Here is a 21,669-nt window from a genome sequence, read left to right on the forward strand (position 1 = left end):
TTCTATCCACCAAAAGTATGAGCTGTCAAAGTTAGTTCAGCATTTGGAAACCAAATACCTGTCTCTTAAAAATAAATGCTTGAAAATTTTCGAAAAAAAAAAAAAATCACATGCTTTGACAAGTCAACAAGCTCCTGTTTGTAAAGCAAGCCAGAGTGGTAACTCAATTTTTTAAGCATCCTGTCACATAGCATTAAGAGTAGCTAGCATGTGTAAGCCCCGTATGATTTCAGAAAATATTACACTGCATGCCAGTATTGATATGGTCAGTGTTTTATATGCTAGGAAGGAGCAAAAATTGAAAGAATTCCACATTCTAATATCACTCTGTCAAGGCATATCAATGAGATGGCTGTCAATGTTCACGATTAGGTAGTTCAGAATGTGGAAGGTATTGAATTTTTTGCTGATCAGTTTGATGAATCAAGGGATGTGTTGAACATTTCTCAGTTTTTATGTTTTGCCAGATGTGACTGTGATGGGTCAAGGCCTATTGGGGAAAATTTGTTCCCTAGTAAACCTTTTATGACATTTTTATGATGATCATTAAAATGTATAGCAATTATGGTGTTGGTACAAAAACAATAACAGGAAAAAAAAAAAACAGTTGCTTGTTGGTAAAATTAAAGTATCTTATGCCAGGGATGGAATGGACGAACTTCTTCATTAACAGACATGTGCTTTCTTAAAAAAAAATGATACCATATAATCTGATAATTATTCTCTGTAATGTTATAAGAACAGTTACAGTAAAATCCCATTTTAACATTCTTGTTTGTAAGGAATTTCCATTTTTAAGAAATAATCTGTTAAGTACCAGCTAAATTACCTTAAGAATAATGTAATGAATTCCCACTTTTAAGGAAACCCGGTTTAAGGAAAATCTCGTTTTTAAGGACTATTTTTCAAGTAGATTTTTTCATACTGAAGTCCGAAATATCGACACAACTTTCAATAATTGATAGTGCATCTCAGTCCATAGTAATGCAGCATAACACAGTGGCATTATTCTTTATCATTCTTTATGGTCTTACGTTGCATTGCTTTCACTTGCTTGCTTTGTTCTCACGATTTGTGTGAATCATATTTCCAAGTTACAGAAAGTGAAAATAATAAGGGATGTCGAGGTTAATCCTCTCTCAACATTATTGCATATGACAAGAATGTATGGTTTGCCAACTACCTCATTATGGGGAATAATGAAGAAGAAAGAAGAAATTTATAATGTCGAGTTTCAGCGTGGCTTGGGTTCAACCAAACAGAAATACATTCGTGTCTCACCGTTTGAAGATATAGAAGATATTGTAAATAATAATTGTAGGAGCAACAGTAACAAAAATAAAAATGACACTTGAGAGGATATTAAACACAGAATAAATATGGAAAATGCCTTTTATTACTTGGTTGAGAAGCTTTTATCATCCAGTCTGCTCTCGAAAAATCTGAAAGTTAGAATTTATAAAACAGTTATATTACCAATTCTGTATGGTTGTAAAACTTCGACTCTCACTTTGAGAGAGAAACAGAGGTTAAGTATGTTCGAGAATAAGGTGCTTAGGAAAATATTTGGGGCTAAGAGGGATGAAATTACAGTAGAATGGAGAAAGTTACACATCGCAGAACTGCAGACATTGTATTCTTCACCTAACATAATTAAGAACATTAAATCCAGACATTTAAGATGGACAGGGTATGTAGCACATCTAGGTGAATCTAGAAATGCAGAGTGTTAATTGAAAAACCTGGGAGAAAAAGACCTTTGGGGAGGCCGAGACGTAGATGGGAGGATAATATTAAAATGAATTTGAGAGATTTGGGATATGATGGTAGGGACTGGATTAATCTAGCATAGGATAGGGTCCAATGGCGGGCTTATGTGAGGGCTCTGGGTTCTTTAAAAGCCATCTGTAAGTAAGTAAGCAAGTAAAATATAATTGTAGGTGTAGTAAAATGATTATTATGTACATAATACACATGTTAGCACTAGCTATTTCAGCCTTTCCTTCCCATTTTATGCAAATCTGTTTTCTTTTAAGAGAAAAAAAGTAATCCCTCAGAGATTTGTTAGAAAGGGGTTCTACTATAATTTTATTGTTGCAGAGAGGGTTGTTCACTATACTGTGTAATGAAATAGCAGAAACAAGAAACACTCCATTTCCACACCGAGATCAGGTGGTTATCATGGGGGAAAATGTTAACTAGGTTTTTTGAATTGCGAGGTGAATTGCTCATACTTTCTTAGGATCTGCATACTTCATTCACAAATTGTTCCAAGATAATGAATCTTAGTTGCTGTTGGCTTATTTAGCAGATATATTTTTGAACTTCTATGACCTGAAATTGATTTACAAGGGTGCAAAAAAAGCATGTTAATGAGAGTAAACATTTTCCATAAAAAGCTTGCTACTTGTATTATTTGCCTTGAAAAAAGAAATTTCAGTATGTTTACACTTACGTTTATTCTAAGAAAAACATGGACTAAGAGATACTGCTATTGACCGCATGTTGGAGAGCATATTTGAGTGGGATGAAAATTCAGTTGTCATATTATTTCTCTTACGATAAGATTTCTTAAAGAGATGAGTACTCAGCCAGTTTCATGAAAATATTGTTGCAACTGCAAAGTTACTGTTCAGATCTACAACTAACATACTGAACATAAAAACATTACAACTGAAATTTACATTGAAAGTTATATGTAACTTTCGAAGTGAATATGGAAGTTAGTCACAGAAGCCTTGAAATTAATCCTTTTTGCCATGTTTTATCAAAGTGAAAATGCTTTTCTTCAAAACTAGTAGTTTCCTACCTTAAGATGGCTGGACCACTGAGTCGAAAGGTACCTAGATAAAGTGCAGACCACCCTGTTTCCTTTAGAACTTCAGGCAACTAAGGAAAAGTAAATTTATTTTGGGAACATAGTTTTTTAATAAAATTAAATTTTGTCTAATTCAATTTAACTAATTTTAAAAAACTGAAATCAATTCAAATTGTTATTGTCTTACTTGAGATTAATCAATGTGATTTTTGGACTTGCATTTGTTTCACCAGCTTCCAAAGCTTTCTTGGGCTGATATAGCTAGCTGCTCAAAGCTAGTTGTATGTCGTTGCCTGCATCCAATTGATTTTTAGATTCAAACGAATTGCTGAAGTGACAACCATTTTGAAGTTAGATGACAGTAGTAATTCATGGGTAATGTGAAACCACATTTTTTTAATTTGAAAAACTGCCAAAATTCGGAAAAACTACCTTAAGTATCTCGCAAAATAATAAAAAAAAACAAATTAATAAAAATCGCATTACTAGATCTGTTTTGTGAGACAGAAGTGTATGGCCATATTTTTTTCGAAATAATATATTAGAGCAGTTGATTCGGTAAAAATTTTCATCAGTTAACCAGATGTCTTTAATCGATTAATGAACTGGTTAGTCGAATTTTAGTTTTAGTAATTGTAGATAGGTAGGTATCTAAACATTTTGATTTAACAATCGAGCTATTTCATCTCTTGCTTTCCAATATTTATATATCAGACTTTTATTTTGTTGAAATGCTTAAATGATTCATATCCATTTCTTCTTCTTGAGAACACAGTACACAATTTGGAGTAGACAGGATGCCAATTCTATATATCTGTTTATCTAGAGAAACATGACCAGTAAAGTGTGTGAACATGGCCAAAGCAGATTTATGTGGTAGGTCAGGAATTAATGAGGTCTTTCTAGTAAATTTTTCCAATGAAAATTTTCTGTAGTATGTAATATTTGGAAATTATAATTATTTTTAATAACTTGTTTTATTCAATAATATGAAAAATTATAGTTTCGTTTTTGTTCAATTTTAGTATCTTTCTTTGCTGGAATGTCAGTAATTGTAAGTTTGAACAGAAACACCTAATATCATCTTTTAATAATTCTTTATGCTTTAAAGACGAACACATGTTTTAACAAATATTTTTAATTTTGTAGATGTATATTACAAATAATTGTTAAGAAGCAGTTGTCACTGATGGTGTATACAAAAGTTTGAAAAATAGAAGTTTCCAGTTTACACTTATTTGTTGTTTGCATTTGCCATCTTGCACTCAAATATGTGTAAGAATTCATCTTCTTGTAGCAATGCCTTGCATCTTCTGATGTGTTCTATGCAGTGGCGTATACTGGTTAAAGAGTTTGGGCTACCGCTGACCCTATTATTACACAAAATATATCTAACAATTACTTTAATTTTAATTACTATGGTAAAACTAATTATACAAAATTATTACATTAGCCCCTGTAGCCCGCAAAATATGCTCCTGGTTCTATGTTCAATTCTTCATTTGTATCACAATGCACACGTGAATGTATGGGAAATACCTATCCTTTGCAGGTGGTTTGCCAAACGTTCATGACCTGTTATCTGTCTGAACATCACAACAGCAGTTTTATGTGGCCCTTGAGGGATTATCATGGGGTTGATCAATAAAATATCCCAGATTTTATCTTTTGCTCCATCCGAATTTTATTGTTCTGATCTGAATTTACTTTCGATCAATTTTTTTTACAGAATAAAATGAAAGGCCGTTATTAGATGGTTGTAAAATTTCATTGTCCTTTTTAGCCAAAAAGTCTGCTGTTTCACTTCCCTTCATATCACAATGAGAAGAAATGCACCATAAACTATTTTTTTATGTAGTTTAGTTAGAGCAATCATCACAAAGTTTATCTGCATAATATTGAAAGTAATTTTTTTCTTTTCTCATAGTAAAAGATGTTATGTTCCAGGGAGAAGTTATTACAGTTATCCGTCGTGTTGATGAGAACTGGGCTGAAGGAAAGTTGGGAGAACGTATTGGAATTTTTCCTTTGGCTTTCGTTGAACTGAACAGTGTTGCACGTGCTCTCATGAAACTTTCCACCAAGTAAGTAAAATACATCTATTAATTCTTGCCTAATACACTATATAATACCGCATCCCGCCAAACATCTTCGGCTAATATGCATGATGTAAAAAAGTAGCATGGAATATTACTTCTAACTTTATAATTTTAGTTTTACCACAAAATATTATACACAACAGTTGTCGCAAATGCAGGTTAAAAGTCCCCAAATGTTGAGCCATTGGAAGCCAACCAACCAACCAACCAACCAACCAACCAACCAACCAGCTGTCAGAAATAAATCATGTAATTTGTGTCATTGTTTTAGGAAAAGATTTATTCTTGTATACAGAATAAAATAAAAACATTTCTTAAATGAGACTGTGCATTCATTTTTACATACTTGGAATCTGCATTAAACAGTTTAGTTATATTATTGAATATTTATTTAACGGGACTTCTCCTTGCACTTGAATGCATAAGAAAAAATGTTTATGAATTCGCTAATGTTTAAACTTTAGATATACATAATTTTATGTAATTTTTTAATCCTTGTAATGGATCATTTAGGAATATTGTGTTGTGTTCCCCTTAAAAAAAGAGGCTTTTTTTATATTCAAATTACCCCAATTCGCCCTACTGGTAATTTATTTTAATGATTTGACTTTTCCACAGTGCTCAGCCTGGGCCTTCAAGAGTTGCTCCTCCCACACCCACATCAGAAGACACGACTCCATTAATTCCAACTGATCATACACGCACACTGACCAATTCGCACTCCTCTCAACATCAACAACAACTGCAGCAGCAGCAACAACAGCAGCAGCAGCAGCAGCAACATGGAATTACAGCTGGTCTAGGTGAGATACTTTTGTAAGCTAACTACAGTCAATTCTGGATATAGTGAACCTCTGTAAACTTGCATATTTCGTTCACTATATCCGACGGTTAGTGCGTCTGGCCGCGAAACCAGGTGGCCCTGGTTCGAATCCTGGTCGGGACAAGTTACCTGGTTGAGGTTTTTTCTGGGGTTTTCCCTTAACCCAATTTGAGCAAATGCTGGGTAACTTTCGGTGCTGGACCCCGGACTCATTTCTCCGGCATTATCACCTTCACCTCATTCAGACGCTAAATAACCTGAGATGTTGATACAGCGTCGTAAAATAACCTACTTAAAAAATAAAATAAAAAAAAAAACAACAAAAAGCTATATCCGAGGTTCATTAAATCCGAAGTGTCTCTCCCCTAACCTTAAAATGACAGGAATGAATGAAATTGTGAACAAGAAAATAAAATACTATATTTCATTTTTGTGGAATGGATTACACTATATATTGTTACTCACAGTTGATTTATTTAAACTATGCTGTCGACCCACATCCGCTTGTGAAAGACCATGTTCAATGTCACTTATAATATTCATCTTATCTTCCAAAAAAAAAAAAAAAAAAAAAAACACTTTACTCTTCGACATTTTTATACAGTACATTTACTGTTCGAACACTAGAAACAGACTGATCAGATAGAAATGACAAACACTGTTAATTTAATTTTAATTTCCCAGGACACTTAATGGAAATCAGAGGGGGTTGATGGAGTTGGAAAGCCACCAGAATCTTACTTTCATTTATGCTCTAGACATTCATTTTCCATTGTTTCGATGTTATCGTATAATGGAAATGTTTCTGAGAACAAAAGGCAACCTTTTGACAGTGGAGGATTAGAAATAACAGTAGAGTCCACATCTATGGAGTAACAGTTAGTGAGTCTCTCAGTGAAACCAGGTGGCCCGGGTTCAAATCCCGGTCGGGGCAAGTTACCTGGTTGAGGTTCTTTTTGGGGTTTTTCCTCAACCCAATATAACCGAATGCTGGGTAAATATTGGTAATGGACTCCAGACTCATTTCACTGGCATTATCACCTTCATTTCATTCAGACGCTATATAACCAGAAATGTTGATACAGCATCGTAAAATAACCTACATACTTACTTACTCCTGAGCTTCACGATCATCTGAGAACCTTAACTTCCTCCATAATAGTTGCCCATGCCTCTCTCTCTTCTGCTGTTTTTCTCCATCTTTTAACCTTCATTTCTCTTAGATCGTTTTCAACAGCATCTAACCATCTTATTCTAGGCCTGCCTCTTCTTCTTATAAAATAACCTACTACAAAAAATAAATAACACTAGAGTAGTGTGCCTGAGAACAGAATGGCAACCCTTTGATGGTAAAGTGAGGCAAGGTCGTCACGCGTTGCCTGGATTTACAGTGCAACTCATTGTCTAGGAATCACTATTCCTACTACCTTTGTCCTTTGACTAAAGAAGTAAGAAACATTCTTTCAATTTTATACAAGAAGATCTGACTTCAAATAAGGATTTGTCAGGATACAACTCTTGTAACTTCAGTTTTTAAGGTTCACTATAAACAGAAATATTAATGTATTTTTAATGTATGCAGGTTTGGACTAATGATTTAAGTTCTCTATAACTGAGTTCACTATATCCACTATATCTATGAATCTCGTGATCCTGCAGGTTGGTAGTTAGGCAAATCTGTATTTTATAGTGTGATGCTCCTTATTTATGCTTTGGAACAAGGAGTATGGATAGGGATGTTAACTAGTGTGAACATTTAAGCTTTAAAATGAGATGGAATATATTACGCACAAATACAAGCATTTATTTGTACATTGTGTGTTCATTTCTTCTTAATATGAAGTATGTTTGTAAGATATGTCTGAATTGACAGTCCTGTCTGTCGATGAATATTTGTACTTTCTTCATCGTCATCATCAATCTTAACCAGCATCAATATGAATGGAGTGATATTCCCAGCCTTATTTCCAGCAACATAAATGAAGTGATGTTCCGATAAGCTGCAATGATGCACACTCTGAGCTGCTTGTATTTCATCACCTGCTCCTAGTACACTTAACGGCGAAAAGAATGGGCTGACTCTTGGTCGAAAGAAAAGTTCTATCGCGTGGTTCACTCGTGTAAATGCACTGCACTTCAAGGTATTGCTGTGGTGTCTCTTCTTTGAAAGTCGTCTATCTACAATGTAGTCAATCTTATGAGCTGTGTGTATCCCAGTGGTAAGATGTCTGACATTCATACCTGAGGTTGTGAGTTCACCTCCCGGTATGGTAAAATTATTTTGTAATTTTAGTTTTTAATTAATTTATTAGTTTAAATGTGAAATGGCGTTTGTTCATAAACTTCGTTATGCCTGCCTTGTAAAAATATTATTGCCCATCACCTGTGGACTATTAATAGACGAGACCTGGCCTGTATAAACAAAAGTACTTATTTCACATTCTAAAAAACCCTGGTCACTGACATTTTGTAGGATGATTTTCACGTTTGTTTGTATATACTGTAAGAACACCACCTCTTCTTTCTTCAACATGACCAAAAAAAATGCTGGACCAATCACCCCACATTTTCTTCTGGACGAACTATAATCATATACTGTGCCATTTCACTTTACAAAGCAAACATAGTCACCTACAGAGGTAACTCAGGGAAACATGAGAGATTTCTGTAAGTGAAAAGTGATGACTTTTAATAGGCTGTCGTAACCCACTGATCAATTAGTGGACAGAGAATGATGATGTAGTTACACAAAAATTGGTTGTTTACAAAAATTATGGTATTAGATAGAAATCATTTTATTGGCACAGTTGATTTAGAGGATATTTTAACATCCTCACTGGAGAGGCAAAAACAGTGTTACCTGGGATACACCAAGATAGCTTACAATTTGAAATTTATGATAAGCTAGGTTCATAAGAACTTAAATGTCATTTTGTTACTCTTTTTGGACAAAATATGTGGATAATTTTTAACGTTGCAAGAAACAAGCATTGTATATTTTGTCATTATTTTCATCAGTCTGTAAATGTGAATTAAACTTATCTGACCTGAGTAGACCTAATATAAAAAAAATCTCACAAATAGATTTTCACACAGCCATCTATATGATGTGATCAACCACCTCTGAAATAATATTACAAGTGAACATTATGTCCATATCTCGTATTAAGTTGTTCTCGAGTCAATTGAAAGTAGAAGTAATAATGTTTGCTAAGAAAGTTTTTACAAAATAAAAGTTACTGCTCGTAAATGGATATATTCAGCATCACGAAAAATATTTTCAGGACTATAATTAACGCAAAATACAACAAATTTTTTCTCAAGCATTTGAGTAGAATGATTATTTCCTGTCCTCTGACCTGTGTCTGAATACTAAAAGTTCAGTGTGGCCCTTTAAGGAAAGTAAGGGAACCGTACTTTGTAGTCCTGTAAGCAGGATGATTAAGAGCTCGAAAACTTCTATGCTGTTGAAAGAGGAACATAGGTTATAGATATAGGAGTATTAGATTTATACATGGTACATTACTTTGAAACATCTTGTTTCCAGGAAATGTGAGTGGTGGCACTTCAACTGTTGTGACAGCTCAGCATCAGATTTCCAACTCTTCTGCATCTAGTTTGCCTCAGCCAATGGGAACATCAGATTCAAGCTCCACTGTGTCATCATCATCGTCGACAACAACACCTAACACATCATCTAGCAACACTTCGTCTAGCTCCAGCACAGCTCCCTCTTCTCCCACCTCTCCTCCTCCACCTCGAATACCAGTGCCAGCCCCCCATAATGTAATAGTACCTCCTCCTCCTAGGCCAGCTCATAACCCGAATAATATGTCTCCTCCACACACCCTTCCACCACATCATCACACTCCTACAGCACAACACAGAGAGAAACGTCACAGTTTCAGTATCTTGCACACAGGACATCATCACCAGACTTCACACAGGTAAGGTGGCTTCAGTTATAATAATACTTACTTACTTACAAATAACTCTTAGAGAACCTTTACAAATCCCACCATCGGTCCCTATCCTGAACAAGATTAATCCAGTTCCTAGATGTCCCTCAAATCCAGTGTAGTATTATCCTTTCATCTACATATAGATATAATAATAGTGAGGAAAATTATAAAATATGTTGACAGACTGGGAAAACATCTCGGTGTACTGATTATCCAGGCTAATGATTGAGAGAATGGGTAAGGTCAATCTGGAAATACGATAATCCAAAAACCCTGCTTTTACTGTAGACATTTGCAAGGATCTTTTAAATTTCAAATTTATTTTAACACAAACTGCATGTTTTACATCTAAATATGAATGATATATGCCATATATTGAAAATATAAATTAATTGCCATCTTTACTTACTACATTTAATTTTTGGACTTAATCTGCCCCTCTGATGACATATAACAGATTAGCCACTAATAGAAATCTAGGGAACTATGTGAATAGTTCCACAGATCGACCACAGATGATGTGGTTGATATGGCCGAAATGGCAATGTCTTCTGACGGAAAGCTAATTTTAGTTCTGACATGGGTGTGCATGGGCAAAGAGTATGTTGTTCGGTTTCGATCATTGCCCCAGTCCAATTCATCCATTCTCTCAGTTCCAAAGACCTTATGGCAGACAGCATATTTCCCATGTTGCTATTGTAATTATTTTGAACTAATGAACTGCTCTATTGTTTTTATTTTTCGTGAATTTTACAACAAATTTTGATGGTGAACTTGAAGCTATTTATGCAGTTCTCCAAAATGTTTTTCCTTGGTTACAGAAATGCAAAAATATAGTTCTCTTGTCTGATTCCAAAGCTGCAATCCAGGTAGTTAGTACAACTACTTTTGCTAAATCAGAAAAAATTAAGGGAATTCATGGTATGTTAAGATTCAAAATTTAAATAATCTCCAATGGATTCCAGCCCGTTGTGGAATATATGGTAATGAGAAAGTTGATATGTTGGCCAAGGAAGGAACTAAAACATAAAGAAAAACTACAGTTTTTCATATGAGTCCATAAAACGAGTTATGAAAAGGTAAATTAACAGCAATCACAACACTAATTCTCCAAGTGAACATCAAAATTCAAGATGGAACAATTCACTATAAGATTTAAAATCCATTCCTGATCTACCACGAAAATCTGCTGTGGCCATGTTCAGACTGTCTTACAAAACATATACATATTATTGGCTTATTGGACTCTGCTAAATGTTTATTGTGCAATAAAGAAGATGCCATGGACGCGGAATATCTAAAAATCTGTGAATCTCTGGAAAATTTTATGGACCTTACATCTAAATATTGGAAAGCAAGAAGGAGAATGACTTCACTGTTAAATATTGAGCATCAGACACACACACACACACACACACATATTTTATCAACTAAGTGCTAAGTTTATAGCATTATTTTCCATTAATTGATATTTTACCAATAAATCTAATGAAAAATAGGAAATTAGGGATTACACCCTGACTATAAAATAAAAATAGGTCATTAGGGCTGCATATGTTACCGGAATTTTATTATAAAAATTCATAACATTAACTTAACGCTCCAAAAGCATTATGAAAATTAATGTTGATATTACTTATGGTAGCAGTACATTGGACAATTTGTACGTAACTCTGATCAAAATAAATTATTCTACCCTAACCCAAGTAGTAATATTCTAGTTTGTTTTATACATGTTTGTATTTACAAAAACAAGAATTATCTAGTTTGCAAACCTGTGATATTGTCTTGTTTATAGTATTAAATCATTTATTATTACTATTTGAACAAACGTAAATATGTCACTAATAAAATATATGATACATTGCATAAAACATATATGCTTTATGCATTATATTAAGATATCAAGCTAATAATAAGTTAAGATGCCAATGTGCCTCACAGAGCTTAAGTCACCTTAAAAGAAAATTATTTTTTAAAATATGTTGTAGAGACATTCCATGGTCACGTGTGGTAATTTGTACTGATTTTTTAATTATCTTCATATAATTAGTGAAGTACTGTGGTGGGTTGTTTGCGAACGAACTGACTCTTTTGAATGAATCTTTCCTTTGAGCTAGTGACGAGCTAGCTTGCTCATTGAGAGCTGGTCGTTTGTGAGACACTTCCAGCTCCTTCAGTTTGTGACTCTAAAACAGCACGTAGCTTGTGACACAACTCCCGCTCTCGAGTAATCATTGGCATTCTGTGCATGATCACGTGACATCTGCAGTTACTTTGAGAAAGACAGAGAAGGAATAACCTTGGTCAAACCACACCATACACCAATAGCGGATGGATGTGGAACTACTATGGCTTTCCATCAGCTGTTGTATAAAATAACATACAAATAACATTGTATAACGTTTATATTGCGGGCTTTGTTTTTTCATCTATTTTTTTTAACTTAATCTGATTGTCCCTGTTATCCTTCTCATTCCTAAAGGAACTGTCAACCAGCTCATGAACGAACAAGATGGAAACCATCTCATGAACGAACTGACTCTTTTGAACAACTCTCTCACGCTTAAGAGTTGGTTGAACCCACCACTAGTCAAGTAATTTTTTTATCTTGTTTGTAAGAAAGTGACAACAATGACCGAGTTTTGAGCTATTTGAAAAGTGTTGTATCTTTTTTTGTGTACTTGGAAAATAAAGAAAATATTATGGTCACATGCGGGACACATGCAATTCCTTAACATAACAAATTATTGAGTTGTAATAAGAAATTCAGACCATCTACTAATGCTGTCATTACTCTGTGTTTTTTCTGACTTACTTTTAGAAAATTCTGTTATTTCACTCGGTCACATTGAACAAAACATTAACTAATGGGCCTTTTGAATTTTTTTTCTGTTCACGTGTGGGACACAAGAGGTCATGTATGCTGCTTTTACCATTATGGGAGGAATTAAAACAGATAATGATACTCTTATTATATGTAATTTTTTAACAGAAGAACAAAAAAAATCATAAATATCACCAAATTAGGGAAACTTCAACTAATTTGAAAAGGGAATGTTCTTTTATAGGTAACACAAGACAACAGTTCACTCCACGTTAAAAACACACGATTATTCACATCTTGAGGTGAAAGTTTCATGTAGGAGATGGGAATCAGGTCATTCAGGCTACCATCACTGAGATTTCAATTTTGTCACAAGCATGCAGCTGCACTTCTTCAGGATATTTAATTCCTTCATTAATCACAACTCACTGCCCACAGTAAGCCCTTTCTGTAATTCTTCGGAAGCTGGTCCGTATGAATTGACATTAATTTCTATAGGCCTAAATGCATTTGTCGACATTAATTTCTGTAAGCCTAAATGCATTTGTCTTGCATGTGATGCCACTATTTCTACGTAAAATTGCATGAAAACTTTTTATGCTGGGAATTGCAATTACATTTTCCCATGACATGTTTGAAGAAATAGCCTCTGCTACATAATAGATATGGGTATTGGGTACTGCTGACAATCTTTGAGGTAGATCAGCAAAATCTTTGACCAACTGAACAACACATCCTTCTCCTTGGGGTCCACACCTGTGAAGTAACAGTTAGAGCATCTGATTGCGAAACCAGGTGGCCTGGGTTCGAATCCCGATCAGGGCAAGTTACTTGCTCGAGGTTTTTTCCGGGTTTTCTCTCAACGCAATATGAGCAAATGTTAGGTAACTTTAGACTCATTTCACTGGCATTATCACCTTCATTTCATTCAGATGCTAAATAACCTGTGGTGTTGATACAGTGTCGAAAATAACCCACTAAAAAATTCTCCTTGGGCCATAATTTTTCTGTCTAACCAATCTATTGAGGCCTGTATATCAAAATGTAGTGTATATTGCAGCTGACTAGAACAAGAAGTTATAAGAAATTGGAGTACTTAATAATAATAATAATAATAATAATAATAATAATAATAATAATAATACTAATAATAATACCTGTAATCATAATGATGATGATAATGCATTTATTGCTGGATTATGAAATTATACAAATTTTCCTTTAAATATTTTACAAATATAAAATTTTAAACATAAAATAGAAGGCACAGATTCTAGGACAGTGGTTGTCAGCACTTGCTGAAATGGGTAACGGGTAAGGGGTGTATCACAATATGCACTATCATGCAGAAGGGAGAAGGAGAAAGCTTACTCGCCAGCAGCCACAGATGCATGCTAGTGCAAAGAGATGCTGGCCCGAGGGTGCACTGTGCTGATGACTGCTATTCTGGGGTACGTCTGGAAGAGCCAGCTCGTGTTAAGAGAAAAGAAAAACCATGGATTATAACATTGATCAAAAATACGTTGAAAAATCTGAGTTAATTACACAAATTACTGAAATATTAAGTTATGAAATCATTAAACTAAAAGATGTAAGCTAAACTACATATTCGTCATGCAGTATGTTACATTTTTAATTTTATATTTAAATTTTCTAGGTAAGAGAATGACTTAATAATTCTGTTATACAATCTTGAATCAAAATTAGCAGTGTCTCATGCTAGCAGTTGTATTACTTTTTGGTTCAGCTAAGTTAAATCAGTTGTTCCTCTGGTATTATAATCATAGAATTGATAAAATTAAATTTATTTCAATGATTTGTTAACTATGCATATGCTCTTATTGTGTTGTGCTCTGATATGTTATTTCTTTTTTTTAATTTTAGTAATATGTATAATGGTGTTTAGTGGTGTTGGTAGTAACAGTAGAAGTAGGAAAACTGTAAATTCTCGAGCAGAGAGATTATTTTGAATGTGCGAGATTATTTTGATACTGAAAGAGAAAATGGTGGTATTCTGCTACCAGTTACACAAGTTGTGAAAAGAACTGCAGATCTGACGAACTAAACAAATGTGTCATGTATTACAAAGGAGAAGTACAGAAACGACTAAAGATGAAAAACTGCAGACAACTGTTAAACACAGGGAGAATTAAACCAGTAACAGAAATGGATTCTTTTAATTATAATGCCATATGTGCACATACATACCAGTACTACGCTCGAGAAGATATCTCAATGAGAAGTAAATTAATGTTTTCACTGAAGGAAATTGCTCTCTTCATGGATGGAAAAGAAAGACGTCGCTGTCCTCTATTTTACATTCCTTGAACTTCAATTATAAGAAGTATAGTGGTAAGAAAGTTCTAATGGAAAAACAAAATACTGTAATATGGCGTAGATTCCTGCGAAAAATGGTGTGGATTTTGGAAATGCTATTTTTATGGATGAAACTTCGCTAAATGTGAAATGTTCTACACATATGGACTGACGATCCAGCAGTTTCTACTATATGACAACCAACGAGAAAGGAAGGAAGAATAACACCTGTCGCACTGGATCTGTTCGTGAATTTGTGGACAGTGCATTATGCCTTCCAGTCTGAAAGAACGAAAGATTACCACCAAGAAATGGCTGCAGTTACAGTGAACACAAAACAACACTGAACATGAAATAAGCCATTCGAATGCTGGTTGAGGCGTATTTTTTTGCCAGAGAGACACAGTGAGAGCGACAGAGACTGAATATAGCTGCTCTTTCTGTCTTCTACTGTTTCTCTAGTGATATAGTAATCTGTGAACTGAACTATTCATTGGCGTAATGTTGCGAGATGTCCAAGGAACACAAAAAATGTCAGATATGCCTATGTAATATAAAATAACCAAGCAACGAGGCTCAGTGTTTGTATGTGTGTATGAGGTAATTTCAGAATCTACTTATGTGATTTGGACATTTCTTTCAGTATTGGAGAGTGTAATTGAAGGGTACATGGGAAAAACGATCAAGGTCCATCAAAAATCGAAAGTGAGTTAATAATGCCATCTTATATTGGACAGGGAGTATTATCATGTGGTATAGCCAGTTTTCTGTTAAAACGATTATAGTCCTCGAAAATGAGCATTAAAATTTTCATGTACTTCAGAAGAACGATCAAGCTCCAGTCGGTTCTGTGGAAGAACGATCAAGGTCCATTTTTCTACTCTGCTTTTCCTCCTATGTTTTGCCGTATAATGCTGCAGCTTTGTATTGCTGGCTTTTTGGCAATTTATGTAAAATGACCTGAACGATAATTTAATTATTTTTTCCACTGTTGAGTAAGAATGCAATGATTATTTTTCGCATTAAAGTAAACAAGGTCTTATGCAGCTTGTTTCATGGACATTCTTTCAGGCTTGTGTTAGTTGTTCCGAATGTTGCCTTAAAATTAAGTCATAAGTGAAATGGAGATACCAGAAATAACAGAGAATATAGCTGTGCAGAATGCAAGTACGAAGAAAATAAAAATTTTTTGACATACTTCTAACTTGTCGAAAAGAATACAGATTATGAGTCAAATTACAGAAGACGCTCATTTAAGTGTTCAGGATTGAGATGTTCTCAGAATATTTTACTTATAGAAAGGAGTAGATTGATGAGGGAATGAAATCTAATGGCTTCCTGTGTTACATAGAATGCTCACCTGACAGGGCTTATCATTGTAAATACTATGAGGTCATAGGCCCTACAACATTGATTTTGATTTGACAGTGATTTTTGCGAATTAGTACAATATAAGTTTTGGGTATTACAAAAGTGACGCATGTATTTGCAATAAATTTAGAACCAATATATTTCAACTTGAATTAGAAATAAACAACTATAAAGATGCAACTCAGATACACGATTTGAATAGACAAAAACCATATCTCACAACGACTCAAAATGAACTACATAAGAGGAAAGGAGATACTTTGTATGAGGTAAAGCTTTCTGAATGTTTGGATACATTTGAAATCAGAAAGTTTATGATTAATGAAGCAATTTGTATGGATTATCAGAAGAATCTTCCTATTCCTAAAATTTCAACAAGTGAAGCATATTACCGCAGGCAACTATAGTTTTTTTGTGCTAAGTCTATACACTTTCTACTGGGAAATCTGTATTTTGTACGTAATGATGAAATGGTTTCGAACAAAGCACCTGATGAAGTAGGCCTATGCTTAATGTTGTGGTATTTCTGTTTTGAAATTCTGCCTGACTCTGTGCGTGAATTCAGTATGTTCTTTGAATCATGTTCAGGACAGAATAACAAATTTTATTGTGATCCAATTTTCCCATAATGAAGAAATTTTGTCTGTCGGCAACATTTCCAAGAAGAGGCTATTTGTACCTCGAGTGCAATAATAATATGGAATTTATAAACTAGAAGATAAGATGTGAGTTTCCTGATGACTAGTGACATGAGACTGTTAATCCTAGGAAGAAACCTGAACCATTCTTCATAGTTGACTGCAAGATAGAGGAAGTATTTTATGGATGGGGAGAATTTCTGACAGCTACTGCAAAAAGAAAGCCCTTTCGCCTAGAGGTCCATTGCAGTATACAATGTAAAATAAGATACTAAAAAAATGTTCCTGATAATCATAAAGCAGACGTTACTAAATCTATATAGTGAGTTTCTACTTTATTTGTCAAAATTATTTTATCTTTAATTTTATTAAAAAAAAATTTTTTTAATAAATCCATGGCGCTACACCCATGAAGAGCCAAGACCGACCATCCGGCTGCTGGCCTCACATCCACATGCTGAAGCAGAGGTGGACGATCATCCAACTAGTATGGAGGTATCGTGTGGTTAGTACGATGATCCCACCAGCCGTTATAGCTGGTTTGTGAAACCGGATTTTCACTACCTATCATAGTTCCCCAAGTGTATCGCGATGCTGGGTAGGCACCGGTCCCATACACTGGCCGAAATTTCATGAGAAAATTTCTTCCCCCATGAGGATTCGAACCTGCACACATTCCATAACCCGAGTCCTAGTCAGGATGCCTTAGACCGCGACACCACGGCGTGGGACTTAATTTTATTTATCGCATTTTAATTTCAAATGCTATTAAACATCCAAATTAGTCTATAATAGTCATTTTCTAACATTATTTCAATTAGATATCAAACCACTGAAAAGAAATCAGTCGCTTAATATGATGACATATTTCAAAATGGCAACATTCAATGACTTCCAAATAAAGAAGCAGTTCTGCAGACCCTCCGTACAAGACCATTGAAAGGAAAACGAGAATTATATTTTGAAATTATACATAAAACTGCCAAAAACAAATTAAATGTTTGAGATAGAAGTGGTGTTCACTATATTGCACGTTGTATTCCATGTATCTCGAAGTTTCCTTTTTGGGCCTTGATCGTTCTTACTTTGGAAGTTTACACATTGTTTATATTGCATTTTCCATAGTTGCCATCCAAATATAGAACAAAATGTCATGGTATAATTAATAAGAAATCATCGTTCTTTACATTCCACTACGTCAGTTTCTATTAAATACACACATAACTAAGTATTAAGTGCTTAAACTTTAAAATTCGTTTTTCTCGAAAGTTTCTAAAATGGACCTTGATCGTTATTCCTGTGTACCCTTCAATTCCTCTAGATTAGTGGTTATCAGCATAGTGCACCCTCGGGCTAGTGTGTCTTACCCACATCCTCTTATCGTGCATCCGTGGCTGCTAGCAGGTATGTTTTCTCCCTATCCCTTCTGCATGATGGTGCAGGTTCTGCTACACTGCTTACCCAGTTCAAAATAACTTTCTTTGATGATAATATTTTAATTAATGTATGATCAATACATTTTATATCCACATTAAAGTAAGCAACATGTATAATTAAAGAGGGGGGCACATTCTCATAACTAGACAACACTGTGTCAAGGCTGCAGCCTCCGAGAGAGAGACGCCCTGAGGTAATTCATAATACATACCATCTTGTTTTTTGATCACTATGGTACTTACAGGATGTACTTAATATTCAATATTCAAACACTTCTATACTTACGTGAGCACTGATTTCTCTTCAGATGTCCACTGAGTTAGCTCTGTGATAGCATGTCTCCTTCCAAACTAGCCGGCCGGGGTTCGATTTCCTGTGGGATCAGAAGTTTTTATGTAAAATTTCTACCTCGGGACTAGGATAGGTGGTGGTGCACAACTTCTAATCACTAAATTGTGCACCAATATGCCTGGGTTAAAATCCCAATCTCTCCACAGTGCATAAGAAGACAAGGCATATTTCACTATTGATAGTGATTCATCTGTCGAATGGGGACGTTAAACCTGGTGGCCCCTTTGGTGCTATTCGACAGGAATAGGCTATGTGCAGACACCAGGTTTCCCCTTCTCCCTTCCTCACCTTCATCATCATCCTCACCCATTCCCTACACTACACTTACAGGAACACTTACACATACACTCATCCTAGTACAAGACATAACTCTTCACAAATACACATCATGTACAATTGTCAAAAATAAAAGTGGCCGCACTCGTGAACAGCGAATATTTTCAAAGTCTACTTCGGGTCGCGGCGATGTTACACGATGCATGTGCTTGTACAAGCATTTCCGGAACTATAAAAGTGTTCCATATCTGCACCTCGTAGACCAGCGGTAGAGTGCTTGTTTAATGATTCAGAGGTTGTGGGTTCGGGCCTTCTTCAAGTTTTCATTTTATTTTTTAATCGTTCTTTAGCGATGTAAATGATATTCAAATTATCATTTGTATCCAGTTATCGTTCTTTATGGATATCACGTTATTTATATTTTGTTATCGTTCTTTAGAGATATGAATAAAATTCAAGTCATCATTTGTATTCTGTTATCGTTTTATAACGATATGACTAATAATTATTATTATTGTATCTCCAATGGGGGTTAGCCCTATTTTACATATGTATGTTAGGGCTATAGTTTTATACACAAAAAAGATAAGCATAAAGAGAAATGGAAAATTAAATTAAATTAGCTTACGCGATGTAAATAAAACATAAACAATCCGTAAATTAGGCATTGCGATTGCAAAACAAACATCAGTTATCAATTTGAAACATACACAAACATTAACAACACACATACATAACACTTCTATAACACAAATATGCAGCTTTCCGTACCATACATCATAAATTAATACACAATAGTTACACAAACACAATCAAACTATAATTACGACATTGCGACGACATCAAGCATCCCATAACTGACTCACATACATAACAAATCAAGCATCTGTTGCAACACATACACTTCAACATAGTAACCACACTTTTAAAAGTTACAAATTTGGCTCTAAGAAGAATAAATAGGACACTGTTACTAATTACTATTCTTCTACAATTTCTTAAATACATATGTAATAAATCTGTGAAATTCCGATATGAATAACATTCACGTTTTTTATATTGTTATCGTTCTTTAGTGATATAAATAATATTCAAGTTATCATTTATATTCTGTTTTCCTTCATTAGCATTATAAAATAATATTCAAGTTATTTATATTGTTTTTGTTCTTTCGCAATATAAATAATCTGTATTTTATGTAAGTAATTATTATAACACAAATAACCATCTTTCTTCGTAAAATAGATTATTTTATTTAGATAATTAAATACGTATTATATAATATCTTATATTAATTAAACAAACCGATATTTATCATTTATATTCTGTTATCGTTCTTTAGTGATACTGTATAAATAATATTCAAGTTATTTATATTGTAATCGTTCTTTAGCGATATAAATAACATAAATTTAATATTAGGTTTGGAAAAATCCAGTTGCATAATACTGGTATTAGTTTTTCTTTTTGTATTATTACATTATACTATCTTGAACCACAATAAAATGAAAAGGAGTAACTAGGAATTGAACCTGAGACGTTGACATCTAAATTCCGACGTTCGTCCGCTGAGCTACGAGAGCAAAAGTGTGGAAACATTTTCGGAAAAATTGGCCCAATCACACTCTAAGATCTTCTGATGATTCGTAGAAGCTAGTCCAGGATGCGGTGGGCAAAGGCTAATTGAGATTTCCCGGTCTCTGATCGGGTCAAACATACTGATAGAATTAATATTTAACCCTTGCCGTGACTTTCGGTGAAGTCCGGAGGGCCCAATTAGTCAAATCCACTCTCCTCATCTCCACGCTTGGGCCCCCTGAAATTTAATAAAATGCGAAAGAAATAGTGATGTGCAGAAAGCAACGGGATGTTTCCGCATTTAGGCCTATCCTTCCCAAGAAAAACTGCAAACATGAACAAAGGAAGCTTTTAATAGAAGAAGAAGGATCTTCTGCGGACCTCTGGAAAAAGAACTAAGGAAGAGACTAGTGAAGTGCTTTGTGTGGAGTGTGGCATTGTATGGGGAAGGAACATGGACATTACGACGAAATGAAGAGAAACGAATTGAAGAATTTGAAATGTGGATGTGCAGAAGAATGGTGCGTGTGAAGTGGACAGACAGAATAAGAAATAAAATTGTGTTTGAAAAAGTAAGTGAAGAAAGAATGATGCTGAAACTGATTAGAAAGAGAAAAAGGAATTGGTTGGGTCTCTGATTGAAAAGAATAATAGACGATATTAGGATATGTGCATCATATGCGGAGACTAAGAGGAAGGCAGAAAATAGGAAAGATTGGAGATTGCTGGGTTTGCAATGAAAGACCTGCCCATGGACAGAACACTTATGTACGTGGGTATGTTCAGAATGCCTGGAATATCGTGTCTAAGAACAGTCGCTATTTGCAAAGACTAGTCAATTCCATGCCCACTCGACTGCAAGATGATCGAGATAAGAGGAAGATAGACTAAATATTGAATTGTGGCTTTTTGTTTTGTTTTTTGAACGCTTAATTGTTTGAATGTTTTAAGGCCGACGCCAGTAAATTTGTTTTGTTTATGCCACGAAAGATATTTTTATTGAGAATATCTTATTTCTTTCCATTTGCAGCTGCAATATCATAATGATAAAGTCATGGCATAATATATTAATGAACCTGATGTTAATTACTAAAATAATCGTAAAAGAGAACAAAAAAGAACATAGAAAGCACGAGGTTGTAGTCGAACGTAGGACCTCATGAACAAGATGCC

At 34.6% G+C, this 21,669-nt stretch overlaps 1 protein-coding gene across 5 annotated transcripts in view; it reads left to right on the top strand.

Moving 5' to 3' along the window:
* Positions 1-21,669, top strand: part of POSH (Plenty of SH3s) — a 210,185-nt gene that overhangs the window by 71,197 nt on the left and 117,319 nt on the right. For all 5 annotated transcript variants that reach the window (XM_069820864.1, XM_069820865.1, XM_069820867.1 and 2 more), the window contains exons 4-6: positions 4,766-4,902; positions 5,536-5,720; positions 9,288-9,687. In XM_069820864.1, coding sequence (XP_069676965.1) covers positions 4,766-4,902; positions 5,536-5,720; positions 9,288-9,687 — 722 coding nt within the window. The remainder of the gene's footprint in view (positions 1-4,765; positions 4,903-5,535; positions 5,721-9,287; positions 9,688-21,669) is intronic.

Source organism: Periplaneta americana, chromosome 3, assembly GCF_040183065.1.
Source record: "Periplaneta americana isolate PAMFEO1 chromosome 3, P.americana_PAMFEO1_priV1, whole genome shotgun sequence".
Classification (NCBI taxonomy): Eukaryota; Metazoa; Arthropoda; class Insecta; order Blattodea; family Blattidae; genus Periplaneta; species Periplaneta americana.